Genomic DNA, 27,909 nt, shown 5'->3' with positions numbered 1-27,909 from the left:
CGTACGTACGTACGTCGGTGCGTGGCGCGTGCGCGCAGGCGGCACGTGTCGGCGGGGCAGCATGGCGGAGTGGCGCGCGGTGCCCAGTGACCTGTTCCCCTTCGTGCTCGCGTTCCTGCGCGAGAACCGCTTCGAGGGCGCCGCGCGCGCCTTCGCCAGGGAGGCGGCGGCGGTGAGTGGGGGCGGGGCGGGGCTGAGGGGTGGCGGGGCCGGCCGGCCGACCGACCGACCGACCGACCGACTGACGCGGCCTCTCTCCCCGTTTAGAAGGAGCAGGACCCCAACGCTGCCTCGCTGCTGGACATCTACAGCTACTGGCTGAAGTAAGTGCCCCCGCGGCGGGGGTGTCACCGCGGGGCCGCCGGGCTCCCTCCGGCCGCGGCCGCCGCCGGGTCCCCGCTCAGCCTCTCTCCCCGTAGGTCTCCGGCGGCCAGGAAGAGAAAGCTGGTTCCCAACGGCCCGCAGGCGAAGAGGAAGCCGTCCTCCAGCAGCGGGGACAGCTCCAGCGAGGAGGACGAGACGCCCCCCGCGAAGAAGCCAGGTGGGGGTGTGAGCAGCCCCGGGGCCGGCCCGGGCTGTGCTCGGCCTTGGCTCCTCAGCTGGGTGCGGAGCTCAGCTTCAGCGGCTCCTTTGGGCTCCGTCAGCAGCTCTCAAGGACTGGGGTGTATTCCCTGATCTTGCTTCTGGCAGCTCTTTGGCCGTGACGTGTGAGATGTGTTCACCCCAGCTAAGGGTGATCTCTTTACGCAGTTGTAGTTTGAGCATATCAGGGTTTGTGTCTGCTGGAAGGTTTCAGCCGTTTAGATTGTCTCTTTTTGCTGAAACTGGTGAACGCATTGGACTGCACCGAGTTTTGGAGATGCTGTTGAGCTAGCGCCCTCATTACCTTGTTTATATTGAGATTCTACTTTCCAAACACTCACTGATAGGATGTCTCAGCAGGGTTACTACTGCTTGCTTCAGCACATTCAAATTATGTGTTGATTTAAATATCGAGTGAAATTGGGTTTGAGTGCATGTGGATAGGGGTGGTATTCTCTTAATGGGAGGCAGCTGCTTCATGTACTCAGTGACCTTGAGGGTCTTTTCCAACCAAAATGATTTTTTTTCCATGCTATTTTCCAGGGACAGTTTCATTGAGAGCTTTAAAGAGTGGTTTCTCATCTTGCTATTGTAGGAGAACTGATTCAAATTTTATAAGTGCTTTCACATTTGTTAAAATATGCATAATTTGACAAAACTCCTGCATGGCTAGGATTTATCAGGCACCTCTGTATTGGTGGACACCGTGACCTGTTTGATGCAGGGCAGTCGTACACGGTATCCCTGAGTTCCAACGAAACACCAAACATCCTTACTCACCTGTTGCTTATGTGAGGTTACTGCTCTCCTCTCTCTCAAAATTTTATCCTAGTACTATAAAAAAATACATTCCTCCCCTGCACTTCGGTATGTAGTGATCTGCATTTTTCCCTTTTATTCTGGAATTGTTCTTCTGCCTTGCCTTAATCAGAGTGTACACGTTTGTGTATATCTAGGACTAGATTTCTGGGAGAGAAGTAGTAGACATGGAGCGGGAGAGACACAGAAAGAAAACTGGTCTTCAACTTAAGCCATCCTAAACCTGAATTTGAACTTAGATCTCATTTTTATTTGATAGGGACAGTTGCAAATATAATTTGAGGGAAAATGATTTATTTTTCTCCACGTTATTAAAAAACAATCAGTAACCAGGAAGGAGTATATTTGGCTAAAGCATGTTTAGCAAAGTCTTTGGAACCATAACACAATGTTGCAGTGGTTCTCTTTGGAAGTCTACGCACATTCGGTGGTTTTTTTTTAAGCTGGAAAGTGTGCAGATCCAGTTAATATTATCTCAGTTTGTGGGGACACTTTCCTGTGGGGTGACCTTTTTGGTGATATAAATCAGCACTTTGTGTGTGACAAAGATAAAAATCTAGAATTGGTTTTATCCGCTTGCCTACCCATTTTGGAGTCTTCTGCCTCACCTGCTTAAGAGACGAAGTTGGTGTTATGAACTTTAGTCATGGTTTAATGACCTTAGTATATCCTTTTGCCCTAATACACACTGGTGCAGGATATAGGTACATGGGAGTTGTGAATTAACTTAAAATTGATGTGTGTTGTACCTTATTGATAGCTAAAGCAGCCACTCTGCCCAAGGCCAAAGCAGTTGCTCCAGCCAAGAAGGCAGAGAGCAGCAGCGAGGACTCCAGCGATGATTCTGACTCGGAGGAGGAGAAGCCACCACCAAAGGTCAGCTTTTCTTTCCAGCCTCTTTAATGCATATTTTGCAGTGATGGCAAATTGATCGGGATAGCAAATTTGACCAGCAGAATTCTCTCTAAAATTTGACTCACTTTTCCTGATCTGTTAAGTCTCTAGAGTGTTGCAGGTGCTATGTAAGAAGACATTTTTTTAGTGGACAGTGTGCCATTTGGACTGATCCCGTGAGAAATTAATTTCATGTCCAGCACCCACTTTGTTTCATCTCCAGGTCTGCTCCAAATACTGCCAGGGCTTACTTTTTTGCAGAGAAAGATTCATTTTACAATCACTAAAATAAATTTGACCTTTTTTGGTATATATAGGTGTGTATACATACATATATATAAAAAGAGATTCTTCTCTTTCCTTTTTCTTGCTACAGTCATGGTCTTGAGAAATAGCGGAGGAGGAAGAATTATGTCAGTGTACACTAGAGTAGACCTAACAGAGTTTCTCTGTCAGTGTTTTCAGGCTTAAAACTAGTGTGGTCTGGAGAAGGAAGACAACAGTGTCAGCCTCAGAGCTGCCTCTTTTTGAGGAGGCAGAACTGCAGACTGAGGCGCAAAGGAAGTCTCCCATGGCCTGCTGGGAGTTTTCCCAGAGCAAAATTTTTACCTGGGATTGTCAGGCCGTAACTGTTAGGCAGAGTGGTGTTCCCAAGTCAAAATAGTTTCCTCTGTGAAAGACAGCTGTTTATACTCTGTACATGGGTCCTGCTTGTTAGCCTCTTTTCATGGCTATGAGGGCTAATCAGTTTTCCCTCCTGTTGTTTAGAAAGGTGCAAAACCTGTGGTGAAGCCAGCTGGAACCAAAATCCAGCCTCAGAAGAAAGCAGAGAGTTCCAGCTCTGACTCAAGCAGCTCTGATGAAGAAGCACCAAAGAAACAGCCACCAAAACCAGTAACACCTAAATCAGGTACCTCTTATTGTAGATCACGAGTCAAAGTGGGGCATTGGGGGGGAAGCCAGGGAGGAGTGATGGGGGCTGTACCTACAAGCAAAGGCATATGTATTAACATAGCAGTCTGAAAATCCACTGTAATGGCCATTTGCATTCCAGTCCAGTCTGCTTCTGACATGGAAGAGGTGTAGAACTGATTGCAAATAAAACATCTGGTCCCAGATGCTGCCACATTTGCATAAGTAACTGCAATCAGCAACCTTAACTGCTTAAATAGTGCTTTTGCCAGTGTCTTCCACTCAAAGAGCAGGGAAGATCTTTACTTAGCCTTTAGTTCTAGAACTTCCAATGAGCTAGAACAGACAGTTTTCTGAAAACTTTATCTAAGCTTGCAGTAGGATAAAACAACAGTTTCGCAGTACTGCCTTAGTCTTCTCTGGCTTCCTGTGGTTCTTTTCTCTGTGATACTTTATGCTGAATGTAATTACCCCTCAGCTACCACAGCATATCTTCTAATGTCCCTTTTTACTTATCTCAAAAGGAAGTAAACCTGCCCAGGCAGCCCCCAAGGCAGTCAATGGGAAAGCAGCAAGCAGTAGCAGCAGTAGTGAAGATTCTGATGAGGAAAAGGCTGCACCGAAGAAGGTAAATTAGACCATGAGAAACTTAATGAACACTGTAGAAGTCTAGTAAGATAGTGTGTCTGTTTCACAGGGACTGAGATGTGCAGACAAAGGCACAGGCTGCACAGATTCTGAGCACAGTATTTGTGGCTCTTATACCTCCTTCTCCTTTATACAGTGGGACGATGTGTTCTGGCATCTCTCCATGCGCTGGTTTGCTTCCCTGCTACCTCCTTACTGCGTCCTCTGCTCCTTCCTTTTGCAGGAAGGCATCTAATTGTGTCATAACCATATTGTAGTCTCCATTATATGTTCACTTTTGCATGACTCTTCTGTGCTTAGCTATTTGTAAATTTGAATTTTCCCCTAGGGAGTGTTTAAAAAAGTTTCCGCAATACAAAAATAATTGTAGTTGTGCTTAATGAAGTGGCAGTTGCTATCATTTTGGTCAGTTCTGTGCCCCTTAGTCAGAGGAGCTCCTCATTAGGGATTTTAGCAGAAAACAACAGCAGAGTGGCCACAAAGAGCCTGATGCTCGTGTTTGCTAAAATTTGCATTTGAGAATTTCCATTAATCTTTCTCTCTTTGTCTGCAATATTTGCTCTGTTAAGTGAGGCGTAGAGTTAAACAAGATCCACATCCAGCTGTCCCCACAAGATTTCTGTAACATCTTTTTTAATATGTATTTCTTTCCTTCTTGCAATAAGGCTGTTCCCAAGAAATCACCTCTGCTGAAACCTGTAGCCACTCAAGCATGTCCAGGGAAAAACAAACGTGCCAAGGAAAGTTCCAGTAGTGAGGACTCATCTGACAGCTCAGAAGATGAAAAGCCACCTGCAAAACAAAAGCCAAAGTCTGGTAAGTGCTAAGTGCCATGGCTGTGATGTGAGCAGATGCTTTCTGCTATTCCTGCTGTCCCAGGAGAAGTGTGTGCAGGGCACAGGAAAATCTTGCTGCACACAAGGTTCCAGGTGGTGCTGGTGGTTGTAATGTGAACCAGAAGTAGAGCAGTTCTTTTCATGTGTGCTGTTGGTGCTAAACTTACAACTCAGCTTCTCCCTCAGCAAGGGCTGGGGAGCAAGAGAGATTGCGGCAGACTCTGCTTAGTTTGCTGCATGTGTTCTGCACAGGTAGCCTTTAAATACATTCTTCTTGCAGGTTTGTTGTCTGCCAGGTTTTGGGAAGTAATTTGCCAGTGGTTGAGTTATTCTGTAACTGCAGCAGTTTCAGCTTTTTAGGTTTTTTGCGAAGTATCCAGGACTGTTCAGTTGCAATCCAGCTGATGGACTAAATGGGCCTCTGTTCAGTATAGTTTAATGCTCTTAGGATTCCAGCAGAGAGCTGATCTGAGTGTAGGATCATGCATCGAAACTCAGTCTGATTCTCTGATCAGAAGATTTGAGAAGGCAGTAAATGAAAACAATCAACAATTGACATCATTTGTTTTGTGGCATGTTTTTTTTTTCTCTCTGTTTGTTTGTTTGTTTTTTGTTTGTTACTTTGGGTTTTGGGGTTTGTGTGTTTGTTTTTCTGAAAATGCTTGGTGACACAAGTTCCCGTTTTTCTAGAAGTGCAGAGAAAACTTCTGCAGAAATGGTTGTGTCAACTGAACCCCAGGAGGAGAGTTAAACTCACAGTAGAAACAGGAGGTAGCAGTGGGGTGGGTGTAACCTTTAAAACTATAAGCTAGTATCTTTGATTGTAGCTACAGAAGGGTAATAAATGGAACCAAATAGCAGAAGTGCTTTATTCAAACTACAGGAAACATCTCATGTGCTGCCTGCGTTGTCATGCAGGCATCTGAATGCTGTGTGTCTCTTTGTAGGTCAGTACAGTGCTGTGCCACCTCCTCAAGCTACACAGACAAAGAAAGGCCTTGCCAAGGCTCCTGCAAAAAAGGCTGAGAGCAGTGACTCTTCAGACAGTAGTGATGAGGCAGAGCAGGTGCCCCCAAAGGGAGGAGCAGGTATGTTGTGGGGAGAGGAATCTACAGAGGAAGTACCACATGGTGTGGTCAATGTTTTGGCAATGTCTTGGTTTCCTGAAAAAAGCTGTTTGACTTCGGTGTGTGGTGCTGTTTGGTTCTCTGGAAGCTTTTGAGTAATTTGAAGGAATCCCAGACACTGTGTACAACCTGTGGATCCAAACTGCGTGCAGGTTGGATTGCTTTGCACATGTTGATTTGAAAAGTCATCAGGATGTGGTTATGCGGAATAAGGCAGGTCCATTACTGCAGCTGGCCAGGTCCTTGCTTGGCCTCCCCCGTGCTGACTGAATGGCTGGTGCACCGAGAAAGGAGCTTTTTCACATCTGGAAAGGTTTGGATCTTGGGACAAAGGTTTGTTGTGGATGTAGCCTGTTAATTTTAGAATTGCTTTTGCAGGCAAAGCAGTAGTAGGTAAAACAACCCCTGGGCCCAAAACCAAAGCTGTGACTACCAAGAAGGCTGAATCCAGTTCTGACAGTGACTCAGGTAATGCAAGAAATAAAGTTTTGATTTTTTTATTTTTTTGTGTTCATGTTTTTATTGGCCAGGTTGCTGTATAGTGGTGTATCTGCTAAGATCCTTAGCGTGTGAGCTTGAAAGCTTCACAGTCTCCATAGCTAACAAGGTGTGAAATTGAAAAATAGCCACTTTCTACACAGAGTGAAGTCTTGAGCGTGAGACACCAGTGGGACCATTGGCAAGTGCAGAACGGTCTGCATGTTGCTGGATGGAAAGGGTAGGGCCTTGTGTATCAGGTTTCTTCAGGAAGGTTAATCATTACACTTTCTGAGGATCTGTGTCTTAAGATTTTTGGTTTCTGCTATCCCACTGTGTTTGGAAGAAGTTTATAAAATGAAAAACGTTATCACCATACCAAGTTCAAAAGAGACTCAAAAGATGTCTTCTCCTAATGTGACCCTAGAAATAGGGGTCAGTGTGCCTTGTGTCTTATATTGATCAGGTTTAAGGTTTGCAAAGCTGTATTTCCCATGTACATTTCCTCCCCAAGTTCAAGGTTGCTTCTGTTGTATATCTCCACATTTCTGGTGCCATGGCAGGGTCTGTGGGTGGCAGCTGCCTGTCTGTCTGCAGACAGCTAGCACTAGACTGTGTGACACTTCATTAAGTGGCAGGAGTTCTGCGTTCTGGTTTTGTTGCCTAGTTTCTCACAAATGGACAAGACTTTGATTATTGTTATTAAAGTGCTCAGAAATGTTGGAATAGATGAGGCTTAGCATTCTACATTGCTGTGATACACAACATAAAGGCATGTTTGTATGCAGGAGTCTCTGATCCATCCTCAGACTGCTGCTAAACACATTTGGTACAGGAAATAGAAAGCTAAAATGAGATATTGTCCTGTCGATGCCTCACTTCAGCTGCTTTGTCAATTTTATCTCCTAATTTCCTACCTGTTCTTTGATCTTTACCACATAGCTTCTTTTCTCAATGTTTCTTCTCCCTGAGTTTGTTCTTGGTGATACCTGTAGTTTCTCCAGTCTGTTATTCCATACCTCTTTTGCTACATTATTCTCCACATATCTGCTTCCTTGTGCATACATTAGTGAAGAACTTAAATTGCTTGTTTCTACTTCCTCCCAACAAAGACGACATGTGGAAAGATGAACGCTCTCCCCTGACTATTCAAGTGTTTGTCAAATGCTGTTTATTGCCAGTTATCTAGTGGCTCAGCCTTGGGCCACAACCCATTTTGCTTTTCACTTCCCCATGGCTTGTATACATGTTGTTACTAAAGTAACTTGCACCAGAAGCTTATTAACTTAAAACATGCTGGTTTGTTTTGTTTAGATTCTAGCTCTGAAGGTGACAAGAAGAAGACGGGGAGTAAGCTCCCAGCTAAACAACCTGTGGTAAAGAACACTTCCAAACCAGCAAAAGTAACTGTCAAGGCTGGACAAGCAAAGAAAGACTCCAGTTCCTCCTCTGACAGCTCAGGTATTGGGATAGGAGAAAATGAGTATTTCCCACATGCATGTTGCACTTGCCCAGACCTCTATGTTTCTAGGCAGGGTATGAGGGTGCAGTAAGATCTGCATGTTAGCTTCATGTTGAAGGAACAGGGCTTAGCTTTAGTTATTATTTTCCTTTAAATTCTAGATTCTGATAGCTCTGACAAGAAGGCCCCTGTGAAGCCCACAACTAAAACAGCAGCCCCTGCAGCAAAGAAGTTGCAAGCTGCCCCAAAGAAAGCACAAAGTAGCTCTGATTCAGATAGCAGCTCCAGCAGCTCTGAGGATGAGAAGAAGAAGAAGAAGAAGAAAGGCACTCCAGCTAAATTAGCTGGCAAAGCGAGTAAGCCAGTGTCCAAACCTTCTACCCCAGCTCCCAAAGCAAGCACTTCTGACTCTGATAGCTCTAGCAGTGAAGAAGAAAAGAAGCCAGCAGTGAAACCAGCCAGCAAATCTACAGGGGCAGCAAAAGCAAATGGGAAGAAGGCAGCTGCTTCTAGTAGTAGTAGCAGCTCATCTGGTAGTTCCAGCGAAGAGGATGAGAAGCCCAAAAAGGCAGGGAAAGGGGCACAGAACGGTTCTAAAACTACTGCCTCCGCAGAGAAATCAAGAACATCCACACCAGCAGCAAACAACCTGAAGTCTCAGCCAGCTGGTGGCAGCAGTGAAAGCAGCTCTGAAGAGGAGACCGGAAAAGTCAATGGAGGTATTACTTACAGTCTGGCAAGTGGGTCTGTCAGGCAGTGTTACTGAGCTAAGCATGAGTGGGGGCCTTTCCTAAACAATATCTGGTCTAATGTGTATGTGCTATTAGATTATGCCATGTGGTGCAGTACTGCTACTTTTTAATTTGGTGTGATCATTTTTCTCCGTATTACATATCTGCTGGCAATGGAATTTGTGGTAACATGAAGCACATTTCTGTACAGTCGTTACCAGTTGCCATCTGTGTATGCACAAGATTTTTAGTGACAGCAAGGCAGACTGCTGGAGGACCTTGTCTGTGTTGAGCTGAGCACTATAGGCGATGCCCTAATGCACAACCTGAACCTTTATCCCTCCAGGAGGGAAACAACTTTGTGCTAGTGGTGTGTGCAAGTGCCTGCTGTGTGATTCAAAGAACTGGAAAGTCTCAATGAACAGAACTTTCTCAAGCGCATTAAATCATTAATACAGAGATATTCAGTTTCCCAAAATTATCTGTATCCGTTAGGACAGGATGGCCAAATATTTGCTGACCCAGAATGGCTATTAGTGTCTGTCATAGCAGTCTGGGTGAGGTAATGCAGGGACTGATTCTCACACCTCTGTCAACACTGGGTTTGCATTCTGGGGGAGAGGTGCCATTACTTTCTCCAACACTGCAGTTACTTTCTTTGAAGTTTTACTGCTGTACATCTAACAGGCATGATCAGGAAGAAACAGAAGAGGGAAGAGGCTCAAGAGCCAGAGACCCCACACAGTAAAAAGGCAAAGATCAAAGCCAAAACACCACACACAGTTCCCAAGGTGAAACGGGTGAGTGAGAGTGGGCTGTTGGTGACTGGTGGCAGAGGCATCTCTGCCTTCTGAACAAGTAGGCTTGCTTTGTTTTTGGGGGAGAGGTTGGGCCCACAGGATAATTTGTATTTTTGCTCCCTCTCCAAGCACTTGAACCTAGTGCACACGTGTGTGTAATATTCTGGCAGAGGTTGATTGGATATGCTTGCACAGGAGCATCCCCGTGCTGCCTGATGTGAAGAAGGGAAAGGATTACAAATCTGAGAAACACTTAAAAGATTGAGGCAGTGTGAACAGACTCCATATTTGCAGGGCAAGAAACGAAGGAGGTTGTCACTAAGAAAATGACATGCACATGTATGTGCTTACTGCATCTCGTTTTCTTTCTCATAAACAGGCAGCTTCCCCATTCCGCCGAGTAAGGGAAGAAGAGATTGAGGTGGATGCCCGTGTTGCTGATAACTCATTTGAAGCAAAGGTAGGGCTTGGTAACGCCCAGTGTGGGAACACTTGGCCTCTGCCAGCACAGGTCGGCAGAGCAGCCTTGGTGTGCCTGTGGGTGGGAACTTTTTCCACCAGGAGGTGCTGTTGGTAAGCGTGTGAGCACTTGTAGGGCGTGCATGGAAGAGTGGTGTCGGCTCCAGCATTACTGTACTGGTGTTTGCTGGGCAGAATGAAGTGCAAAGCATTGCTTTTACTCTCTTGGGTACTGACCTGAATTTCCTTTTCCTCTCTCTCTTCATCCCTAACAGAAAGGAGCAGCTGGTGACTGGGGTGAGAAGGCTAACAATGTCCTGAAATTCACTAAAGGCAAATCTTTCCGCCATGAGAAGACAAAGAAAAAGCGAGGCAGCTACCGTGGGGGCACTATATCGACCCAAATCAATTCTGTCAAATTTGAAAGTGACTGAGAATGTTTTATTGGGAATTCATAAACCATCTGCCCACCAGAATGGCTTGGATGGGCATATGGACACTGGATGTCAAACCTGCCTGGAATGCTGCCTTCCCTAGCCCACTGTGGGACAGGCAGCTCCAGAGTGGGGATGTGGGAGAATGGTTGGATGTTTCCTTCTTTAATGTCTAATTCTGGTTTAGGCCCCTATTTTGGAACCGTCCTTGAGCTGGTGTTATTGGCACCACTAGCGTGACCTCCAATACTTACATTTTCAACAGTCTCATTTTAAAAGGCTGGCAGTGATTTTTCATTTTGGTTTCCTGCCCATCTAGTAGCAGAAAGAAATCATTCTCCTGTATCTTAGCCTCCCTCTTTTTTTTCAGCCAGTTTAACTTGGATACCTGTGAAATGGCAAGGACTGTAACTTGCCTTTGGCTTGTTCTGTAAGAGCAGCAATTGATTTGAACCCTCTGGCTCTAATCCCCACCCCCACCTGACATTTCAAGTTCACAGTTGCAGTGTGACAGGGTTCCTCTTTTCTGTTTCCTCCTTTCATGGTTTCACCTTGCAATAAATTCCTACCTTCCTCTTCACTCCTGTTGAAGCCACTAACCTTAGAGAAGCAGAATCTAAAGACACCTTAGTAGTTGAGTAACTGTGTTGCTTGCAGTTGCAAGTTGGGGCCTCTTGTCAGAAAGACCAAGGTCTATAGTAGTGCTGCAGCAGTCTTGATAACACTTTCATTGGGAATATAGCTGGGGAGTGGAGATGTGCAGACGCTCCTGACTGTACAGAGGTTGTGACAGTTGTCTCAGTGGGAATGGGTAAGGAGGCAGAGGAGATAAAGCTCTATTTTCTACCCAGCTCTGTTTTTTGCTGTGTTTTTGTTTCAGAGGCTCTGACTGCAGTGCAGCATTATTCCTCATTCTTTCTGAACGTACAGCGTGCCAGCTTATGCTTACTCCCAGCAATGTGCTGTGCAGGTTGTTGGGAGTTGAATGTATTGTTAATGCCTTAAATTGATTTTTTTAGTTGGATCTCTTGCTCTTTGAGCTGTTTTCCATCTGCTAAATCCCTCTCAAGAAGTAAAATGCCAGTTTCCCCCTCGTGTTGGAAGATTTGAAGTGTCGGCTACAAGTACATGTTCAGTATGGGGAGCCTCAAACAAGTTCAGTAACTTGCAGCCTAAACTGAGATTTCATGAGCAACTGAGATAATTGCCCACTGCTTTTGAGAAGGAGGGCTTGCTTTCCCACCAGTTGTGTGACTGCCTCCTTTTTTCTGGTACAGCTCACATCTTGTAGAAAATGGTTCCCCCAACTACTTTTTTTTCCCATTAGCTGGGTTAATTTTGGTTTGTGGAGCAGTCTGCTGAGCCCATAGCCAGTATGAATGCAACAGTAGTAGTGCATGTTTGGGAGATGGGGTAGTGGGCTGTGAGAACTGCTCACCCCATCTTGTGAAACTGCCAGCCACCAGGAGGAGAGGTTATGCAGGCCCTTATTTGCATGTGCCCATTCCCTCACCAAAGGGTGACTATGAGAAGAGCCTTGTTACAGGAAGACACATTTCTGTGGAAAGCAGTGTCACCTAATAGAGGGCTGGATGAGACTTGATGAACCACCCTCATATACATGAGCTGCAACTTGTTCCAATGAGCATTTTTCAGGCCTTCCCCTCTGGCTTGCACAATCGCTCTGGTGCCTGGATTCTAGGCTACAGTGCAGAGTGGCCCAGGAGACCACGGTTATTACAAGGAATTAAAGGTTAGAGGCCAAAGGAAGGTGGGAAGAGAGTATTTTTGGCCTGGGGATTTGAACATCATCTTGCTTGTGACTTGTCATTTGTCCTTTTTCTGCTGTTTATTAGGAACTTAACATTTGCAACTTTTAAACTTTTTAAAAACTTTTGTGTGAGAGTTTTAATGTGTCAGAAAATAAAGACTGCTGCCTTTGTAACCTGAGTGGATGCTGTAGTCAAAGGTGTGGAATAGCAGGTGGAAAAGGGGAGGGTATTGGTGCGGGGGGTAATGTAACACTGTGTCTCTCCATCTGTCAACAACCACTTCATGTCTCAGTTGTATGTGCATGTAACAGGCCTTCAGAAGTGAAAGGTGGTCTGTGCATCTGGCTGTCAAGTGACTCTGCAAGAAATTTTGATAAAATTCTGTAAGAATATTTGATTATACCAAGACAACTTGAGGCTGCTTGGGTCCATTCCCACCAGAATATCTGGTTAGCTGTTCTCAAATATTGCTGCCACATTAGCTGTGGTAATAAGAAACAATGAGCATAACTGAAAAATTTTGTATATACCTGGTTAAAAGAAGTAATTTCTGTGTTCCCTTGGATCTCTTCTTCCTCTGTGACCATGTGTGCAGTAAAAAGAAACATGCTAATTAGGTAGAGCCTGGTGGAGGTCTTGTGTGCTGTAATGCCTATTCTTACCCTATGTGCTATGCCTCTAGGTAAAGGTTGAGATGCACAGAATGGCCAGGCAGATTGGGCTGGCTGTTGCTCTGTAACCAACACTGCCTGTCACAACCTTCCACCTTGAATGTGATGTTGTAGGAGAAGGTGTAACGCTGTCTGGGGTCTCAGCAGCAGATGCAACAAATATCATTAGCCTCTCTGGAGATCAGCACCTGACTGAGCAAATGCAGCAAGTACCAGAGAGGAAGTGCTTTGTGAAACTCAAAACTACATGCTCTTCCATGTGCTTGACACTCCTAGGGAAAAACTGCTCCCTTCACAAGCTTTTGCAGCTGGGCAGGCTTAATCCACAGTTCTGCTCTCTGCTACTGTCCTGGTGTAAAGGAAACACTCCATGGAACACTTAGGCCTGGTTTCCCCCTGCATCACTGCTGTGGTTTCAGCTGTGGTTAATGCTGGAACTGGACTAACAGGATCTCCCCCTCTGGTGTGTGCTGTACCTGTATGGGTGCCCCGGGACATTGTCTCTAGCCTCCTGATTCCCCTGTTTGCCATCCTTTCCATTTTGGTGTCCTGACTAATACGCGTGCAGTCCCCTGTTCCCCTCCTCTCCCACGGCCCGCAGAAGGGGTCCTGGCCCTGTGAGCGTCTGAGTAGGGTGCAGCACCGGTCACTGGAGAGACGCAGGAGATGCAAGCGGGAGCTGCCAGGCGCTGCCTCCCTGCGTGCTCGGGCTGCCGGAGCGGCGGGGGCGGCTCCCCGTGCTGTCCCTTCCGACCCTCTCGCCCTGCCCCAGTGGGGCCGAGCGCCTGGCTGGGCTCGGCCGGGCGGGGCGGCCCGTGGGTGCGACCCGTGGGCTGGGGCTGCGTCGCCCGGCCCCGCCCGTGCCCGGCGCCGCCCGGCCTGAAAGGGAAGGCGGGCGGGCGGTGGCTGCTTCCCTCTCCTCCCACCGCCGTGCCTCGTTTGGTTCTGCGCCGCGACTTGGGCCGCGCTCCCAGCGAGACTCGCTGCAGGTGGGTGTCGGCTCCGCTGCCGGTGGAGCGGGAGTGGCGGAACGGGCTGGGGCGGGCGATCCGTCCGGGGGGAGCCGGCACGGGGGCAGCTGCGGCCGGTGCTCCTCATCCCCCGTCCCGCCGGGGCGGCTCTCGGCTCCGTAGGTGTGGCGCTGCCTCCCTGTCCGGACGCCCGCGGTCAGCCCCGGGGAGCGCCCCGCCGCCGGTGCGAGCGCGGCCGAGGGCTGCGGCGTGTGCCCCGCCGCCGGCCGTCCTGCCCAGCTGCCGGGCGAGGAGGGGCCCCTCCTGCCCCTGGGCGGTCGCGGCGGGGCCGGTGGGCTGCACGGACGGGCTGGCTCAGTGTGAACCGCGGGTGCGTGCGGTGGCAGCAGCCCTGGGTGCTGCACGGCTGCCAGTCGTGCTCCGGGTGAGCACTGAAGGGCCGGACCGAACTTTCTGCGCCGATGGCAGAGGCACCTGACTGCTCCTCTGCTGCCGGAGAGAGAGAAATGGTTTGCGCTCCCAGCTGTCAGCCTGGTCCTGGCTCTGCCTGGATGCGTGTGTGACCAGCCTGGGTAACTTCAGCAGGGCTACCGAAGGGCACGAGTTAAGCATCTGCTTAACCGTGCAAGATCAGAGCCTTGGCACCTGAACAAATGCTCAAAGTGCTTTTATGTAACTTGCTTCATCTTCCTCTAGATTAGATCTAAGGAGTGCCTTCCCTCTCCTGTTCTGCCTCCTCTTCCTATGCATCCCTCCTCAACCCTTGTTTATGGCAGCTCTGCCAGGTCTCACTCCTCCAGTGCGCTCAGAGCCAAAGAGCTCTTTGGGGGTTTGTTTTGTTTGCTGGTTTACTTTTTTGGTTTTGTTTGGTGGTGGTGTGGTGGTTTGGTGGTGTTTTTTGTTTGTTTTGGGTTTTTTGTTGTTGTTGTTGGTTTTTGGTTTTTTAATGTGAGGGCATCAATGGTTTTATTGAAGATAAGGTTCATCTCTAGCTTCTCCACTGCTGTAATTCTGTCAAATGTGATCAGACTTGTCCGTCAGGACTTTATCAATCCCCAGTGCTTCCTACACAAGATTTCACAACCTTCTGGGATATTTAATTGCTTCTTTCTTTTAATGCGGCACTTCTCTGCATAAAGAAGCTGAAATGACAGGCAGTAAATGGAAGACTTTTCTTCCCCACCCATCTTGACCACTCATCTAAAGTTTGGTACACTTGTAGCTCTTCAGTATTCACTGTAGTCCCAAGAACTTGTTCAACTTGACTGTCACACAGACGTAACTCCTTCTTAAGAACAAAGTATGTACTGAACTGTCGTGTGCTCTTGCCTTAAGGTCTATGGCTCACGTGAGTATTTGGAAATGGCCCCAAGCCTTTCTGTCTCCTGCATCCAGGAATTGTAAATAATGTTCTTATGTGCTTCCACGCTGCAGACCAGAGACCGCTTCCAAGGAGCACAGTCTCACATATCGGCCGCTTCTCTGTCTTGCAACCGTGTTGCAAGTGAGGGGAAAAGGCCACACGGGGGAACTTGCTGTTGCAGAGCACTGTAGTGCACAAACCATCTTTGTCCCTTCCAGAAGACAACCAGGAAGCCTGTGGATATGGAGTGGGGGGAAATCTCACCACCTAGACAAATTTAATGTATGGTGAGAGGCAAGGTGGGGAAGCAGTTGTGTGGTATTTGACACCATCCCTCAGCTCAAATTCTTGAATGTGTGTGTAGTGTCAAATGCCTTGACAACCTGAGATACAGATCTTTTTTTTCTCAGTTGTTATGGACCAGTATTTTTTTAGTACTATGGTTCCTGGTTGTGACCTATGGACTGCCAGCCTGTTGCTGGCCCACAGATTCCCACCTTGCCTGTAGAGGTTCCTCCATACAACTCCGATGATCCAGGAAGGATGTTGAAGATGGCCCAAGGTCCCAGAACTTTGGAACTGATTGGGGATTGTATCCATCTTTGTCCAAAATGGATGAGGATGAGCAGAGCACTTCTGAGGCTGTTGTGTGGAAGCAGTAGCACCAAGTGTGGTGCAAAATATGAGTTATTCTGATGCTGACCTGATCACTGCTTTGGTTGTTCCCTTTAGTCTTTTGGGGATTTGGGCTTTGTTCATTCTCTGTTTCTGGTGGGCCTCCATGAAGATGTTGAATGAAAAATGCTAGAAAGGTACACTGTTTTGAGCAGACCACATGTGCACTAAAAACTCAGCTGTAGGCTGCCTGGGAAGGCTTATATTTGGAAGGAAGTTTTGTGCTGTTTTTTGTTTGTGGTGGGTTTTTTTTCTCACTCATTGTTTTCTATACTATACCAGTATTAGTATACCATAATACCAATATTAGTATTTTAGTATTAGTGTTATTTACCCAGATGACTGTGGTGAAGCAGGAGTCTGTGATAATCCAAAACCAGAACACAGAAGCCCATCAAGCAATGGGTTGGATGTGATTGATGGTTAGACTTCCCCGTTTCAACATATCCTTTATTAAGTTTATACAGCATTGTATCTTCTAGGTTTTTACTAAAGATTCCCCTGGGCAGCTCCTTCTTGTAGTGCAACATCTTCCTCCAGTGACAGAATTGCTCCCAGAGCTGCATACCTGCCTGGTTGCATGGAGTTTTGCCTTCCCTAAATTAGCCACGGTTGGGTTGGCTGTCATCAGCTTGATGGTAGCAGGTGGTCCCACTTTTTCTGGATTATACCCAACAGATGAGGCAGACTTTGGTTTCTTATTCCAGGAAGAGTTTTGAGCATCCAAGTGAAGACACCTTTTCCTTTTGGTTTCAAATGAATTGTGCTGCTTTGTTAACTCTTGAGAAGTTTACAGCAAAGCCACTTCTTACTGTGGGCAAGAGCTGGATAGAGACTAGGATGCAGAACGGGAAATAATTTGGCCCCATGGATGTGGGTTTCCTTGTCCTTGACAGGAACTTGGCAGTACAAAGCACTGGAGTAGACAAAGAGGTGGAAAGGGCAGAGTCCTTGCAATGGGGTCTGTTTGCTGCCCTTTCTTTGTGGGCTTCTCTGTTTAGACTGCTGTCTGTCAGAGGTTTTATTGCTTCAATGTAATAAAAGGCACCTGAATTAAAGAAACATTTATCTTTAGAAATGTAGCCATTCAGTTACTTCACTTAAGTTAAATTGATGTAATCTTTTGGTTGGTATCAAAATCATACCCTGTCAAGCATGTTAAATATAGCAAAATCAAGGGGCAAATTTCAGCCCAGTAAGAGGTTTCTCAGGGGAGTTTGAGGGATGCTTTCTCTCTGCTCCCTTTCTGCTGCCTCTCATTTTAATTTCAATGCTTTACTGTGGCTTTGAAAGCAAACTCCCAGCGACTGATGGTGTCCAGGTGTGCAGGGCAGGCAGGGATGCTGCTGCCTGCAGTGACAGTTGTGCAAGAGCTTTCCCCTGCCCCCCCCTCCTGTAGCAGCCTCTGGTCCTGGTTCTTACCAACGTGCCTGCTTTGCCCTGCATGCTGCAGCACTGAAAATTAGTTTCCTTGAACCCTGACTTCTAACTGTTAGGGTTAATTGTGGTGTTAGGGGGATTGCTCTGTGTAAATCAGCCAGTTTCAATGGCTTTACTGAGTGCTTGTCATGACAGAAGGGAAGGCTATGTTCTTCCTCTACAAGCCTTCTCCTTTCAGTGACGGTGCTATTTCTTACAATATTTATCTGATTTAGCCCCTAGCCCAGGACTTCACACCACAAATGAGAAGGTGGTTCTGTCTGCTCTGCTCTCGGATCTACTGTGGGATCTGCTGTTTACTTAGATTTCTTATCTCTGCTGTGGCGCAGGCTGTGAATTCACCTCCAGCAGAATCCTATTCCTGTGGCCAGCAGTTTGGAAGTTTCTGTTGAAGACCACCCTTCTGCAGCCCGATAGTGGGTGCAGGCAGCTGAGCTCCCATAGCCAGAAGGCTGGGGGGCAGCCAGTGCCCCACGTAGACTGAGCTGCACTGGCTAAGGCACCTGCCCTTGCTGGAGGATCCTGCTGCAAAGCTCATGGAGTGGCTGTAGCTACATGTTTGGTGTTGGCAAGAGGTAAAGCAGGGAGGTGAGCAGGTGGATTTTGAGCCTTCCCTCATCTAGCCCTTGTGTGTGTAAGTTTTAGGTCTTCTCTCCTTTCCCCTTCGCTGTCAAGCTGAGATCCTAACAGTGACTAATTGCTGAACAAGGGACGGAGCCAGCAGAGTGCTGCTCTTTGAGCTGTTAGTTATGCCTTCATTATATCCTAGGAGCATTAAAAAGCAGGGATGTGCCTGGTTGAAAACCTGCCTGATGCATCCAGCACAGATCAGGGGCTGGAGCTGATTCTTCGGCCAGAGTACCTCTACCAGCATGGACAGAGCAGACATTTGCTCTGGTGGTACTGAGCTGGGGCAGGAAAAAAAGTCCCTTCCTGCAGCCTGGCATCCTCACACCATTTAGGAAGATTTACAGCCTCCCTTGTTGCCTGGCAGGGAGAAGGGATTCCTGAGCCAGCACCTTTAGGGATTGCTCCTGATGTTGGAAGGGATGAAGCAGCTAAGAGCAATCTACAAGTCTCCTGTGTCAGCATCTGCCTCTGACCCGAGGCCTGAGATTGACACCTTTATTGCAGTTGAATTTTGGTAGCCCCCAGAGGGTCCTGGCAGAGCTGAGGGTCTCAGCAATGTCTGGCACATAGGTCCATGACAGGAGATGGTCCTTGCTGAAGATGGGTGATGTGGTTTTTTTTTTTCTTTAAATAACTGTTGCTTTCACCTGCACTGTTTCTTTACTTTTTACTTGTTGCCCAATGAGAAAACACCCCACTCCACATATAAAACCACTTCTTCTACTCTTCTTAACACACTTACATGTGTGTATGACCCACCGGGTGTCCCAGGACCTGTTCCTGCCATGGAGCCTGTCCTGAGCTCCCTGCTGTCCTGGAGAAGGGCAGCAGCAAGGGGTTGCCATCCCTCCCTCTTTTTCTGGAAGCTGCATGCACTCTGGATCTGCTGCACAATGTCACAGCCAAATACTTTGCCTTCTCTGGAGTTGAGCAGGACAAATCTCCTTTAGGCCTCTCAAGTAAGCTGAAAACTGGACCAGCTTCATGGGCCATAGCTCCTGGTGGCCAGTGCTGCCAGCACAAGCCAGCCTGTTCCTGCTGGCAGGGGGTGGGATGTTGGGCAGATCCTTACTCTCTGCTCTCAGATCCTTACTTCTGCTCTCTTCTCTCCAGCCCATCACCTTTGTCTCCATCTTCCTGGAGCTCTTCCTCTGTGGGTCCAACCACCCCTTTGGTATCTGCTAGCGTATCTCGTGTCTCTCCTCACTCCTGCAGGCACAGCCACCTGGCTGGCCCTGGGTGGGAGTCCAAGCACTAGCAGTAGTTGCCTTTGAAACAGGCAAGTGTCTTGGTCAGCGGCTGCTCTGTTTCTTCTTTCCCATGTCCTTGCCCACATGGGACAGGAAAGCAATCGGGGGAGTGTGGCACTTTTATTCTCCCTTGTGTGCATTTCCGCTCACTCTCTCTGGCCAGAGATATCCAGCTGCTGAGGGGAGTCTGAAGACTGTATCTAGCAGGATCTTATCCAGGTGTGCTGGTTTAACTGAAATTGATTTCATTTTTCCATGCAGTTAAAAACTTTTGTTCTTCTTAGCTAGTATGGTGTAAGCTAGTATTTGGTGTAAGAATAATGAGATAACATTGCTTTTCTCTGGGACAGAGTTGATGGTTTTCTTCTAGTAGCTCTCTAGTGTGTGGGATTTGGTATGAAGAGAATGTAAGAACTTAATTTCAGCTGTTGTCAGGGAGACCGAGGTCTTTCTGGCCGCTCTGTCTGCAGGTGCAAGGCAGATAAGAAAGGGGCATAGATGGGACAGACCTTGACTGACATCCAGGCTAATCAATGAAAGTATTCCATGCCACTAGTGTCATGCTTCATATATAATGGGAGGGGATTTTCTGACTCATCTGTTTCAGTTCAGTTTCAATTTGGTTCTGTTTGGGAGCTTGGTTAGTTTGGCCTTTTGCTGGTTTGCCATTTTGCAGTGACCTTTGGGCCTTTTTGCCTTTCTGCTCTCGCACTGGGATCAGCTGTTTGGGACCAGGGTGCTCTCCTGTCCAGGACTGGCACTTCAGCGCAGCTGGGGTTTCATGAGAAAATGCACCAAATATCATTTATTTTATTTTATATATATTAGTAGTAGTATGTTAATATTATTTTGTTTCATTAAACTGTTTTTATCTCAACCCACAAGTTTCTCCTTTCTCTTTCAGTTCGCTCCCCTACTTGGGGAGGCGGGGGATAGGGAGAGAATGAGCGAGCAGCTGTCATGGTTCTAAGTTGCTAGCTGGGGTTAAACCACCAACACAGGACTTCTTTTCCTGCATCTTAATTGATCAAGCAATAGTGGAGAGGCTGGCAGAAAATCTTGGATCAAATTCTGCTCTACCACATCCCTGCAGCCCTCCTGGGGCTTAGCATGTGAGGCCATCCAAAATCCACTTACAATTGTTCCCTTTGTAACTTTTGCCCCCCACCCTTCCTAGCATGTCTGAACTGGGTCCTCAGGACACAGCTCTGCTTCTGACTGTTCCCAAATAATTATCACATAATTCTTCTCCCAAAATAATGTAAGGTGTGGGTGAGACGCGTTCGCTTCCAGTGATGTAGCAACACCCCTTACACAACAGAAATGCTGGGTGTTTCACCAAACTGGGAATGGGACAAGGGCCGTAGGGGTGTGACTAAGGGGCGTCAGTGTGCCATGGGTGTTGCACATTATCTCTGAGGTTGCTTTCTGGCTTTGCCTTCTTTCAGTGCATCAGTATCCTGGTGCCTGCTCTCCCTTCCCGGCCCTTTCTCTGGAGCCTCCCCATCCTCCCACGGCTGACCCGCGGCAGAGCAGCTCTCCTTTTGGACTCTTGCTGTGCTCTCTGGGATCGTGGTCCCTCCCGGAGGGTCCTGCTGTGATCTGGGCTCGCTCCTGCCCCATCGGGACTGAGCAAGGTGGCCTGCCAGCCGTGTGAGGGCTGAAGCCAGTGTGTGCCTCTTGGCATTCCCACCGGGCTCTGCAGCCTCCCTGTGAGCCTGCGCAGACATCAAGGGCTCAGAGGGAACCGGCCATTCTGGCTGAGCAGAAATAGAAACGAAATCCAGCTGTGCTGGTTCTGTAGTGGTAACTGGGGATTGAGCAGCGAGTGTCTCCGCGTGGTGCTGTGATCCAGCAGAGCTCCTCCAGCTGCTCTCTCCTCTAACTCTCTGCAAGTCAGTCTGCTAATTTTTGAGCCTTGGGAGCAGATCAGCACAGAGAAGAGGTTCTGAGTTTCTGGAAAACTCTTCTGATAAATCCTGGTATCTGAGTTTGTGTGGTATTTTTGGAGGGTGTTGTGTGTGATTTTTTTTGGGTTTTTTATGTGGTTATGATGGGGGGGTTGTTTTTGTGTTTGTGGTGGTTTTGTTTTTGTTTGTTTTTTCTTCCCAGTGGTGGACTCCAGACTGCTCTTCTCTCCCTGGTCATGAGCTTCTGGCTTGCAGCTACAATCCCAGTTGGTAGTTGCCCAACTACATGACCAAGCATTTCATAATATATTAATGACATGTTTCTCTCCTTGCAGCGATGAAGATGATGAAGGTGCTACCATGCCCTGCTGCTCTTATCTTCCTGGTGGCTGCTTTCAATCTGGAGCCATCTCACTGTGCCAAGGTGCTGGTCATGCCCACCATAGTCTTTGACAGCCACTTGCGAGTCTTCATGCGAGTGGCAGAGGCACTGACTGACCGGGGACATGACCCTGTGTTACTTCTTCATGAAGGTCGGGATGTGGAAACCTACCTGCCCAGCTTCCGTGTGCAAAGGTACTGGGGTATCTTTAGCACAGAGAGCGCAGATGCCTGGGTGCAGGAGAAGATAAAGCGTGTCTTCCAAGGGAAGATGACCTCTCTGGAGATGTTTTCCTTTTTGGAGAAGTACCTGGAAAACTGTGACCTAGTGCTGGGAAACTCTACACTTCTGCAGGAACTCCAGCATGAGCACTTTGACCTGCTGTTGGTGGACCCCAATGAGATGTGCGGTTTTATTCTGGCCCACATTCTCCATGTCAAATATGCTGTGATCTCTACTGGGTTCTGGTTCCCAGCAGAGATTGGTGCAACCTCCCCCATTGCCTATGTCCCTGAGTTCAACTCACTGATGACAGACAGGATGGGCTTCTTTGGTAGGACTTGGAATCTCATAGTCTACATGATCACTCGTGTGGCCACAAAGCTGTTCATCCTGCCCAAGTTCGAACATCTCATGGAGAAGCACAGGGTAGAGCCAAAGATATCCATGCTGGACCTTGTCCATGGATCTAGCCTCTTCTTCCTCTGTAATGATGTGGTGCTGGACTTTCCCCGGCCAACGCTCCCCCATGTCATTTTCACAGGGGGGATCCTCGCTGAGCCTGCAAAGCCCCTCCCAGTGGTAAGTGCAGTGAAGCTCTGAGCTGTGATTAAATGTTAACCTGGGGAGTTATTCAGTGTAAATCTGCTTCAGAAGAGCCTTGTAAATGCTCTGACACTCCAGGAGTCTAGAAAGCTGCTGTGTTTTGGTGCCTGGGTGCAGCAGGGAGCACTGAGGACTGTGAGGTTGCAGGGAGGATATAGAATTAAGTTGTCCACCCCGAAGCAGGATTTGGCTTCACAATCTGTGTAAAATGGTGTGTGTAAGTCCTAAATTATCAGTGTTGTCACTGGGACTTATCATGAGTATTTTGTTTGTTCCTATACTTGAAGCGGAAATGAGAAGAAAAATTAGTCTTCATTGCTTCATCACTGATTTATGTCAATCCAGAATTTCCTCCTTAATTCTATTTCTCGCAGGGTGTTTCTGGCCTCGAGCTTATAGTCTTAAGAACCCATAGAGGACAGTTGTGCTTGTTCCATCATCAAATTCAATGTGGAATCCCAAAGTGTACAAAACTGAAGTGTATCATCCTCTTTTTCTCAAGCTCCAGCCCAGAGTGAAGACTCCCCAGTCATCCTAGAGGCTTTCTCTGGCCTATACCTCACTATCCCCACTAGTAAATTCAGAGGAGCAAGCTCTTAAAGCCTACAACTGAAGACAATACTGGAACAGAGCAGGATCTATCTGTCATTCCTCGCATTGCCTTATTGTTTTTACAAACACTGGGGGGAAATAGACCTGGAAAATGACACTCAGGCAGTCAGGTTGTCCTAGTGTCCCAACTATGGGACCGAAATGGAGAAAACATTCAAGTTTCAAATTATTAGAGGCCTGTCAAGATCTCTGATGGCAGCTTTAATAAAGACAGTTTTTGGGGTGCCAATTTTTTCCAAGTAAAAAGAAAAAGAGAGGTCAGGTGCTTTAGAACAGAAGTTCTCCAGATGTGTGTGGCTGCACATCACCCTTTCCCATGTGGCGGGGCATGCAGGTAATGCAACGCATGTAGGTGCTCCAAAAGCTGCGTCAGAGAGTCGCCGCCTCACAGGTCTTGCAAAACACTGGCTTGGTCCAATCTGGCCACGTACACACCTGCCTTATAAAGAAGGGAGTTGTTTTCTGCGGCATTATTCATGTGCTTCATGGCTTCCAGAACTGATCCCAGGGCACCTGGGGGAAGAGTGATGGAGATAAGTCCGGAGCCCTGCAGTAGGCGGTCGCCATCGTGCTGGCAGGTTGTGTGATGCCAGCAGAAGAGAGGGCCTCTGTAGGTCTACATGTAGCTTAAGGAATCTCCCATGTGAACTGGAGCAGAGTTACATAATTAAGGTGGTTTATTTCCTCATATTTGAAACACTATGATTGTGAGTTCCTCTAATTAGGACTCAGTGAAATATAGATACATATTTGAGAGATGGTGAGAACTTTCGGTGGTCAACCATGCTTCCCTAGCAACTTTAATGCTGTTTCTTAAAGTCAGGTGTTAAGACACAATTATAATGGATGACATAATCATCTGTTTTATGAGTCATTGTACTTTTATTTAGAAAAGTAAAACTAGCGCTTTCTCTTCAGCAGTTTTAGTGGTTGTGTTGCTCAAAGGATGTGAAACTCAAAAGAATGGCAAAATCAAAATCCCTCAGTTAAAAACTTTTTCTATTTTTTGTTGTTGGGTTGTTTCAGAGCTTTTAAGCATTTCTGCTTAAAAAGTTTGAGTCTCTGAAGCATACAGCAAAGGACATATATCCCCTGAGAGTAACGCTAAAATGTGCTTTGTAACTCTTCTGTACTATGGTCCCCCAACTTGTAGACTACTATTAATAAGATATTCTGAATTAATCATCCTATTTTTCTCCTTCAATAATAGGAAGAACTATTTTTTCCCTTCATATTCCTCTATGGTGTTTATTTCAATTAAGTATTCATATTCAAAGACAGATTTTATGAAACTTCCCTAAAATGCTCCTGACTCTGATACATGGGACACTTGAAGCCAGACAGAATCCATAATGAGAAATAGGATCAACCTAGCCTGGCATAAAAGGAAATAGTCTGTGTTTGCTCCACAGCACATGTGGTGGCTGATTTCTTCTCCCAGCAGCCTTCTGGCCCTGGTTGAAAAAAGCACTGGCTCTATTCTAGATAGACACCAGTTTATGCAGCATTACAGGTAGCCTCTAACCGAAGGACGAACATCTGTGGTTTTTGCTGGAGCTGTCGCTACCTCTCTGCCTAGTGACCAAACCCTGAATCTGCTGCCTGCAGGTAGCTATCAAGGATGGGTAGAAATCTCCTGTCAAGATGGCAAAATCTTCTGCCACCTCCAGGAGCCTTTGACATTGGGGAGTTTTTGGGGAATCTCCAGCAAGATGTTGTTCCAAGCTCTGCACGATATTTTGTCTGTTGCATCAGCCTACAGCTGGAGACCCTGGCAGGCCTCCTGCCTCAGTGATGGTGGAAACCAGCCTTCCTCGTTTTACTCCAATTTCCTTCTCTGCTCTGGCTGCTCCTGTGTGGCCCCTATCTATGTTTTCAGAGCGCTCCTTGCCAGAGTAATCTTACCTCCAAAGCAGGAGGTGATGCTATGAAGCACAAGTTTTGATCACCTCCCTGAAACCTCCCAAGCCCAGCAAGTGCTCAAGTAATTTCTGCCTGGCTGGGCGCAGGGATCACAGTGGTTTTGGAGCTTGTCACCTGTGTGTTGCAGATGGATTTGGATTCATCCTCTCTGTAGCAACTTTTTACTGGCAGAGGCGACAGTGGGAAGGGTCTTTCTCCAACAAGACTTCAAGGCAGCCGTGTGTGTTTTGCCCACAGGGTCTGCGTCTCTGGGTGGAAGCAGCAGACGCAGGTGTTGTTGTTGTCTCCTTTGGCATCGGGATCCGAGCTCTTCCCAGTGACTTGGTGGAGAAGATGGCTGGTGCGTTCGCTCGCCTCCCGCAGAGAGTGGTGTGGAGGTGAGGAGGGAATGGGGTTCCTTTTAACTCGAGTCAGATAAAATTTAATGTTGAGGGGTGATTCATCTCAAAACATAGAATGTTTTCCATCTCTTGATCTGATCAAATTTATAATTGTTCTCTGTGTGTTTCTTTTCCCTTTTTTCCCCCTACTTTATCTCCTCCCACAGGTACTTTGGACAGAAGCCAAAAAACCTGGGTGAGAATACGCTGATGATGGAGTGGCTGCCCCAGAATGACCTGCTAGGTAAGGCTGGGCTCTGCGTGTGTGTTTGTGCCGCTAACGATGTCCCTGGAGGTTAGCCCAAACCATGGCAAAGGCATTCAAGGACAGCAGCACCTGTGTGGGTCTAAGTCTGTTGCTTGTTTGATCTGTACAAAACACAATCCTCACCTAACACCTGCTTGAAGCTGCATCTTGGCCCCTATCTCCTTCCTCCTCCAGGTGCTACTCAACAAGTTTTGGGCTGTCAGAAGCCAGGTGTGTTCCCAAAGGGTAACATCCTCTCTGCTCAGCATGCCTGTTTTTCCCTAAACATACATTAACATCGTCTGTTGAGGAAGCCACCAGTAACCATGTTTCATGTAGAAGGCACTGACCCACTGCTGTTTCTTTGCCTGCAGGCCATCCCAATGTGAAAGCCTTTGTCAGCCATTGTGGGATGAATGGTGTATTTGAAGCAATTTATCACGGTGTGCCAGTGGTGGGATTTCCTTTCTATGGGGACCAGTTTGACATCATGACCAGAGTGCAGGCAAAGGGCATGGGTATCCTCATGGACTGGAGCAGAGTAAAAGAAGAAGATCTTTACCAGGCTGTCATCACAGTTATTTCTGACCCCAGGTGAGGTATCTGAAAGCATTGAGCTCTTCCTTGGTGCAGACTGTATGTAGGGACCAGTGTGTCTTCGTGTTGACCCTAAATGGCCTGTGGTGGCTTTTGGACCAAACAGACTTGCAAGCATTGCTCAGCTGCCCAGATGTGTTAGTGCCTTGAAATCTTGAGATGCTGTCTGGGAGAAGATACTCTAGCATTTGCTGTTAGAGAGTGTGATCTGTTTGACTGCAATTTTCTTAGAAAGCTTTCTGAGAACAAATCTCTTTTCCTTGTAATGCCAGCCTCTCATTGGGGAAAGTGGGATCACAACCTCACCTTGGGGGCTCCCTGGTCTTGTCCAAACAACTTTCTTTAATAATAGCACAGAGGGTGCACTGCAGGTAATGCTCCATCTGTTCCTTTTGACAACCAGATACTCTGCCCTTTCTAGATCTGCTGCAGCACAGAGACACAGAGCTCCCACTTTCTACCAGGACATGTGCAACTGTTAGTGTTTGAAATGCCGTCTGAGCATTTTTGTTACCTGGTAGGAGCTCTCAATTACTGACCTCGATGTAAGTTGTTAAGGTGCTGCAACTTAGAACCTTGAAGGATTTGGCCAGTCATCAAGTGTGCATGTGCTGCTTGGTGCTGGTGAGGTCTTTGGGTGGAAGCTCCCCTCAAAAAGCAAAAATCCACATGAACCCACTGAACAGGCACGTGAGAGCTGAACTGCTAGTCTTGTTAACAAAACGCAAAGTAAAATGTGCTCTGCCTTGTGCTGCTGTGGCTAAAGATTGCCATCAGAGTGGCTTTCAGAGGCATAGATGAAGGGAATTATGGAAGAAATTTGCCACTCTCCCAAGGTTTGGGACTTGAAAGCACTCCTGGACCCCTCAGACCACTTCCCAGCTATGAAGCTCCTGTCCAAAGGGTGACTTCTTGTCTTCTTCCTTTGCAGCTACAGAAAAGCGGCCAAGCTCATCTCAGCTCTGCACCTGGACAGACCGATGCATGCTCTCAACAGGACAGTGTATTGGCTGGAGTACATCCTTCGTCATGACGGGGCACCATATCTTCGCCCTGCTGTCTATGACCTCTCCTTGTATGAGTACTTCTGCCTGGACATCTTGGCTCTTCTGGTGTTGTGCCTGGCTGGTATTGGATTTGTCCTCTACAAATCTGTGGTGTGGTGCAGAAGGAAGGGGGCCAGCCCCGTATATCAGAACGGCAATTGTGTGAAAGGCCACTTCACAGAAGAGAAGAAATTGCAGTAGCGGCTCAGCATGTTGCAGGGCACATCCCATCCATCACTGTGAAATGAACTGCTGCTGTGCCAAGAAATGTACGGCATGCAGGCATGGAGAGAAGTGAAAAATCAGCAGGTCTGGATGAGAAGAGGGGGGAGGGAGGAGTATTGCCAAGTCCTGCGTGCACACCTCTGTGTACAGCATCTGTGGGCGGGGATGCGAATTCAAGCATGGGTGGAAGCATTTGGCCAGGACGCTGGGAATGGGGCATGGGTAGGTAGACTTCCAGGGAGGAGTGCAAGTTGTTCCCTTTCTGTTGCACATTGGTTTAGATGCTGATGTTGTTGTTCTGGCTTTTTGGATCTCTGGGGAGGCTCTGGAGGCAGGAATAGCTTTTTGTGTGTGGCAGACATGGTTTCTCCTCTGCCTTGTTACCAAGAACCCTGGGAGTCAGGATTCCTTTATGTGCAGGTGAGGACCTGATGTAGAGCTGTGGACAGGGAAAGGTGCTGGAACTATCATCTACAAGAGAATGAAATTGGTCTTTAAATTCCATGGGTAAATATTGTTCTTTGTGCTTCCATCAACCCTCTGCAATCCTGTTTGTGTTTGAGCTAAATTATTATTTTTTTAAAATAAAGTTATATTCTTTCCCTTGTGTGGCAGTTCTCTCGGGTTGTTGTTCAAGCAAGATTAAAGCCCTTCTTCTTGTCACTGTTTTTGTGGTTTCCATGTACCTCTGGATCCCTATAAACCTCTGTCAGCAACTCATTTTGGTCTTCCCACAGGGTTTCAGCTGTGCCTTCCCTCCTCTGCGAGCATGTGACACGCGCCCATGGAGTCTCCAGACCTCTGATAAA

At 47.3% G+C, this 27,909-nt stretch overlaps 2 protein-coding genes across 2 annotated transcripts; both read left to right on the top strand.

Annotated features, from left to right (window-relative positions):
• Positions 1-39: 39 nt before the first annotated feature.
• NOLC1 (nucleolar and coiled-body phosphoprotein 1) lies at positions 40-12,126 on the top strand. Its single transcript, XM_065639393.1, has 14 exons — positions 40-172; positions 268-323; positions 420-541; positions 2,162-2,277; positions 3,064-3,205; positions 3,732-3,835; positions 4,521-4,671; positions 5,639-5,779; positions 6,197-6,286; positions 7,610-7,756; positions 7,919-8,476; positions 9,176-9,288; positions 9,668-9,748; positions 10,023-12,126. The coding sequence occupies exons 1-14, from the start codon at positions 62-64 to the stop codon at positions 10,179-10,181; spliced, it is 2,091 nt and encodes a 696-aa protein (XP_065495465.1). The 5' UTR covers positions 40-61; the 3' UTR covers positions 10,182-12,126.
• Positions 12,127-21,200: 9,074 nt separating this feature from the next.
• LOC135990948 (2-hydroxyacylsphingosine 1-beta-galactosyltransferase-like) lies at positions 21,201-27,619 on the top strand. Its single transcript, XM_065639135.1, has 5 exons — positions 21,201-22,046; positions 24,843-24,982; positions 25,153-25,229; positions 25,607-25,826; positions 26,761-27,619. Exons 1-5 carry the CDS (start codon positions 21,201-21,203, stop codon positions 27,074-27,076), a joined length of 1,599 nt encoding a protein of 532 aa, XP_065495207.1. The 3' UTR covers positions 27,077-27,619.
• The last annotated feature ends 290 nt before the right edge of the window (positions 27,620-27,909 follow it).

This window comes from Caloenas nicobarica, chromosome 7 (genome assembly GCF_036013445.1).
Source record: "Caloenas nicobarica isolate bCalNic1 chromosome 7, bCalNic1.hap1, whole genome shotgun sequence".
NCBI classification, from domain to species: domain Eukaryota; kingdom Metazoa; phylum Chordata; class Aves; order Columbiformes; family Columbidae; genus Caloenas; species Caloenas nicobarica.
The sequence above is the reverse complement of the archived record's forward strand: the minus strand, read 5'-3'. Positions and strand labels throughout refer to the sequence as shown.

Coding starts and splice junctions, on each gene's coding strand:
- NOLC1 (XM_065639393.1), top strand. CDS start 62: ATGGCGGAGTGGCGCGCGGTGCCCAGTGACCTGTTCCCCTTCGTGCTC. Junction 3,836..4,520: donor AAAAGGCTGCACCGAAGAAG/GTAAATTAGACC, acceptor TCTTGCAATAAG/GCTGTTCCCAAGAAATCACC. Junction 7,757..7,918: donor TTCCTCCTCTGACAGCTCAG/GTATTGGGATAG, acceptor TTTAAATTCTAG/ATTCTGATAGCTCTGACAAG.
- LOC135990948 (XM_065639135.1), top strand. CDS start 21,201: ATGAAGATGATGAAGGTGCTACCATGCCCTGCTGCTCTTATCTTCCTG. Junction 22,047..24,842: donor CTGCAAAGCCCCTCCCAGTG/GTAAGTGCAGTG, acceptor TTTTGCCCACAG/GGTCTGCGTCTCTGGGTGGA. Junction 25,827..26,760: donor ACAGTTATTTCTGACCCCAG/GTGAGGTATCTG, acceptor CTTCCTTTGCAG/CTACAGAAAAGCGGCCAAGC.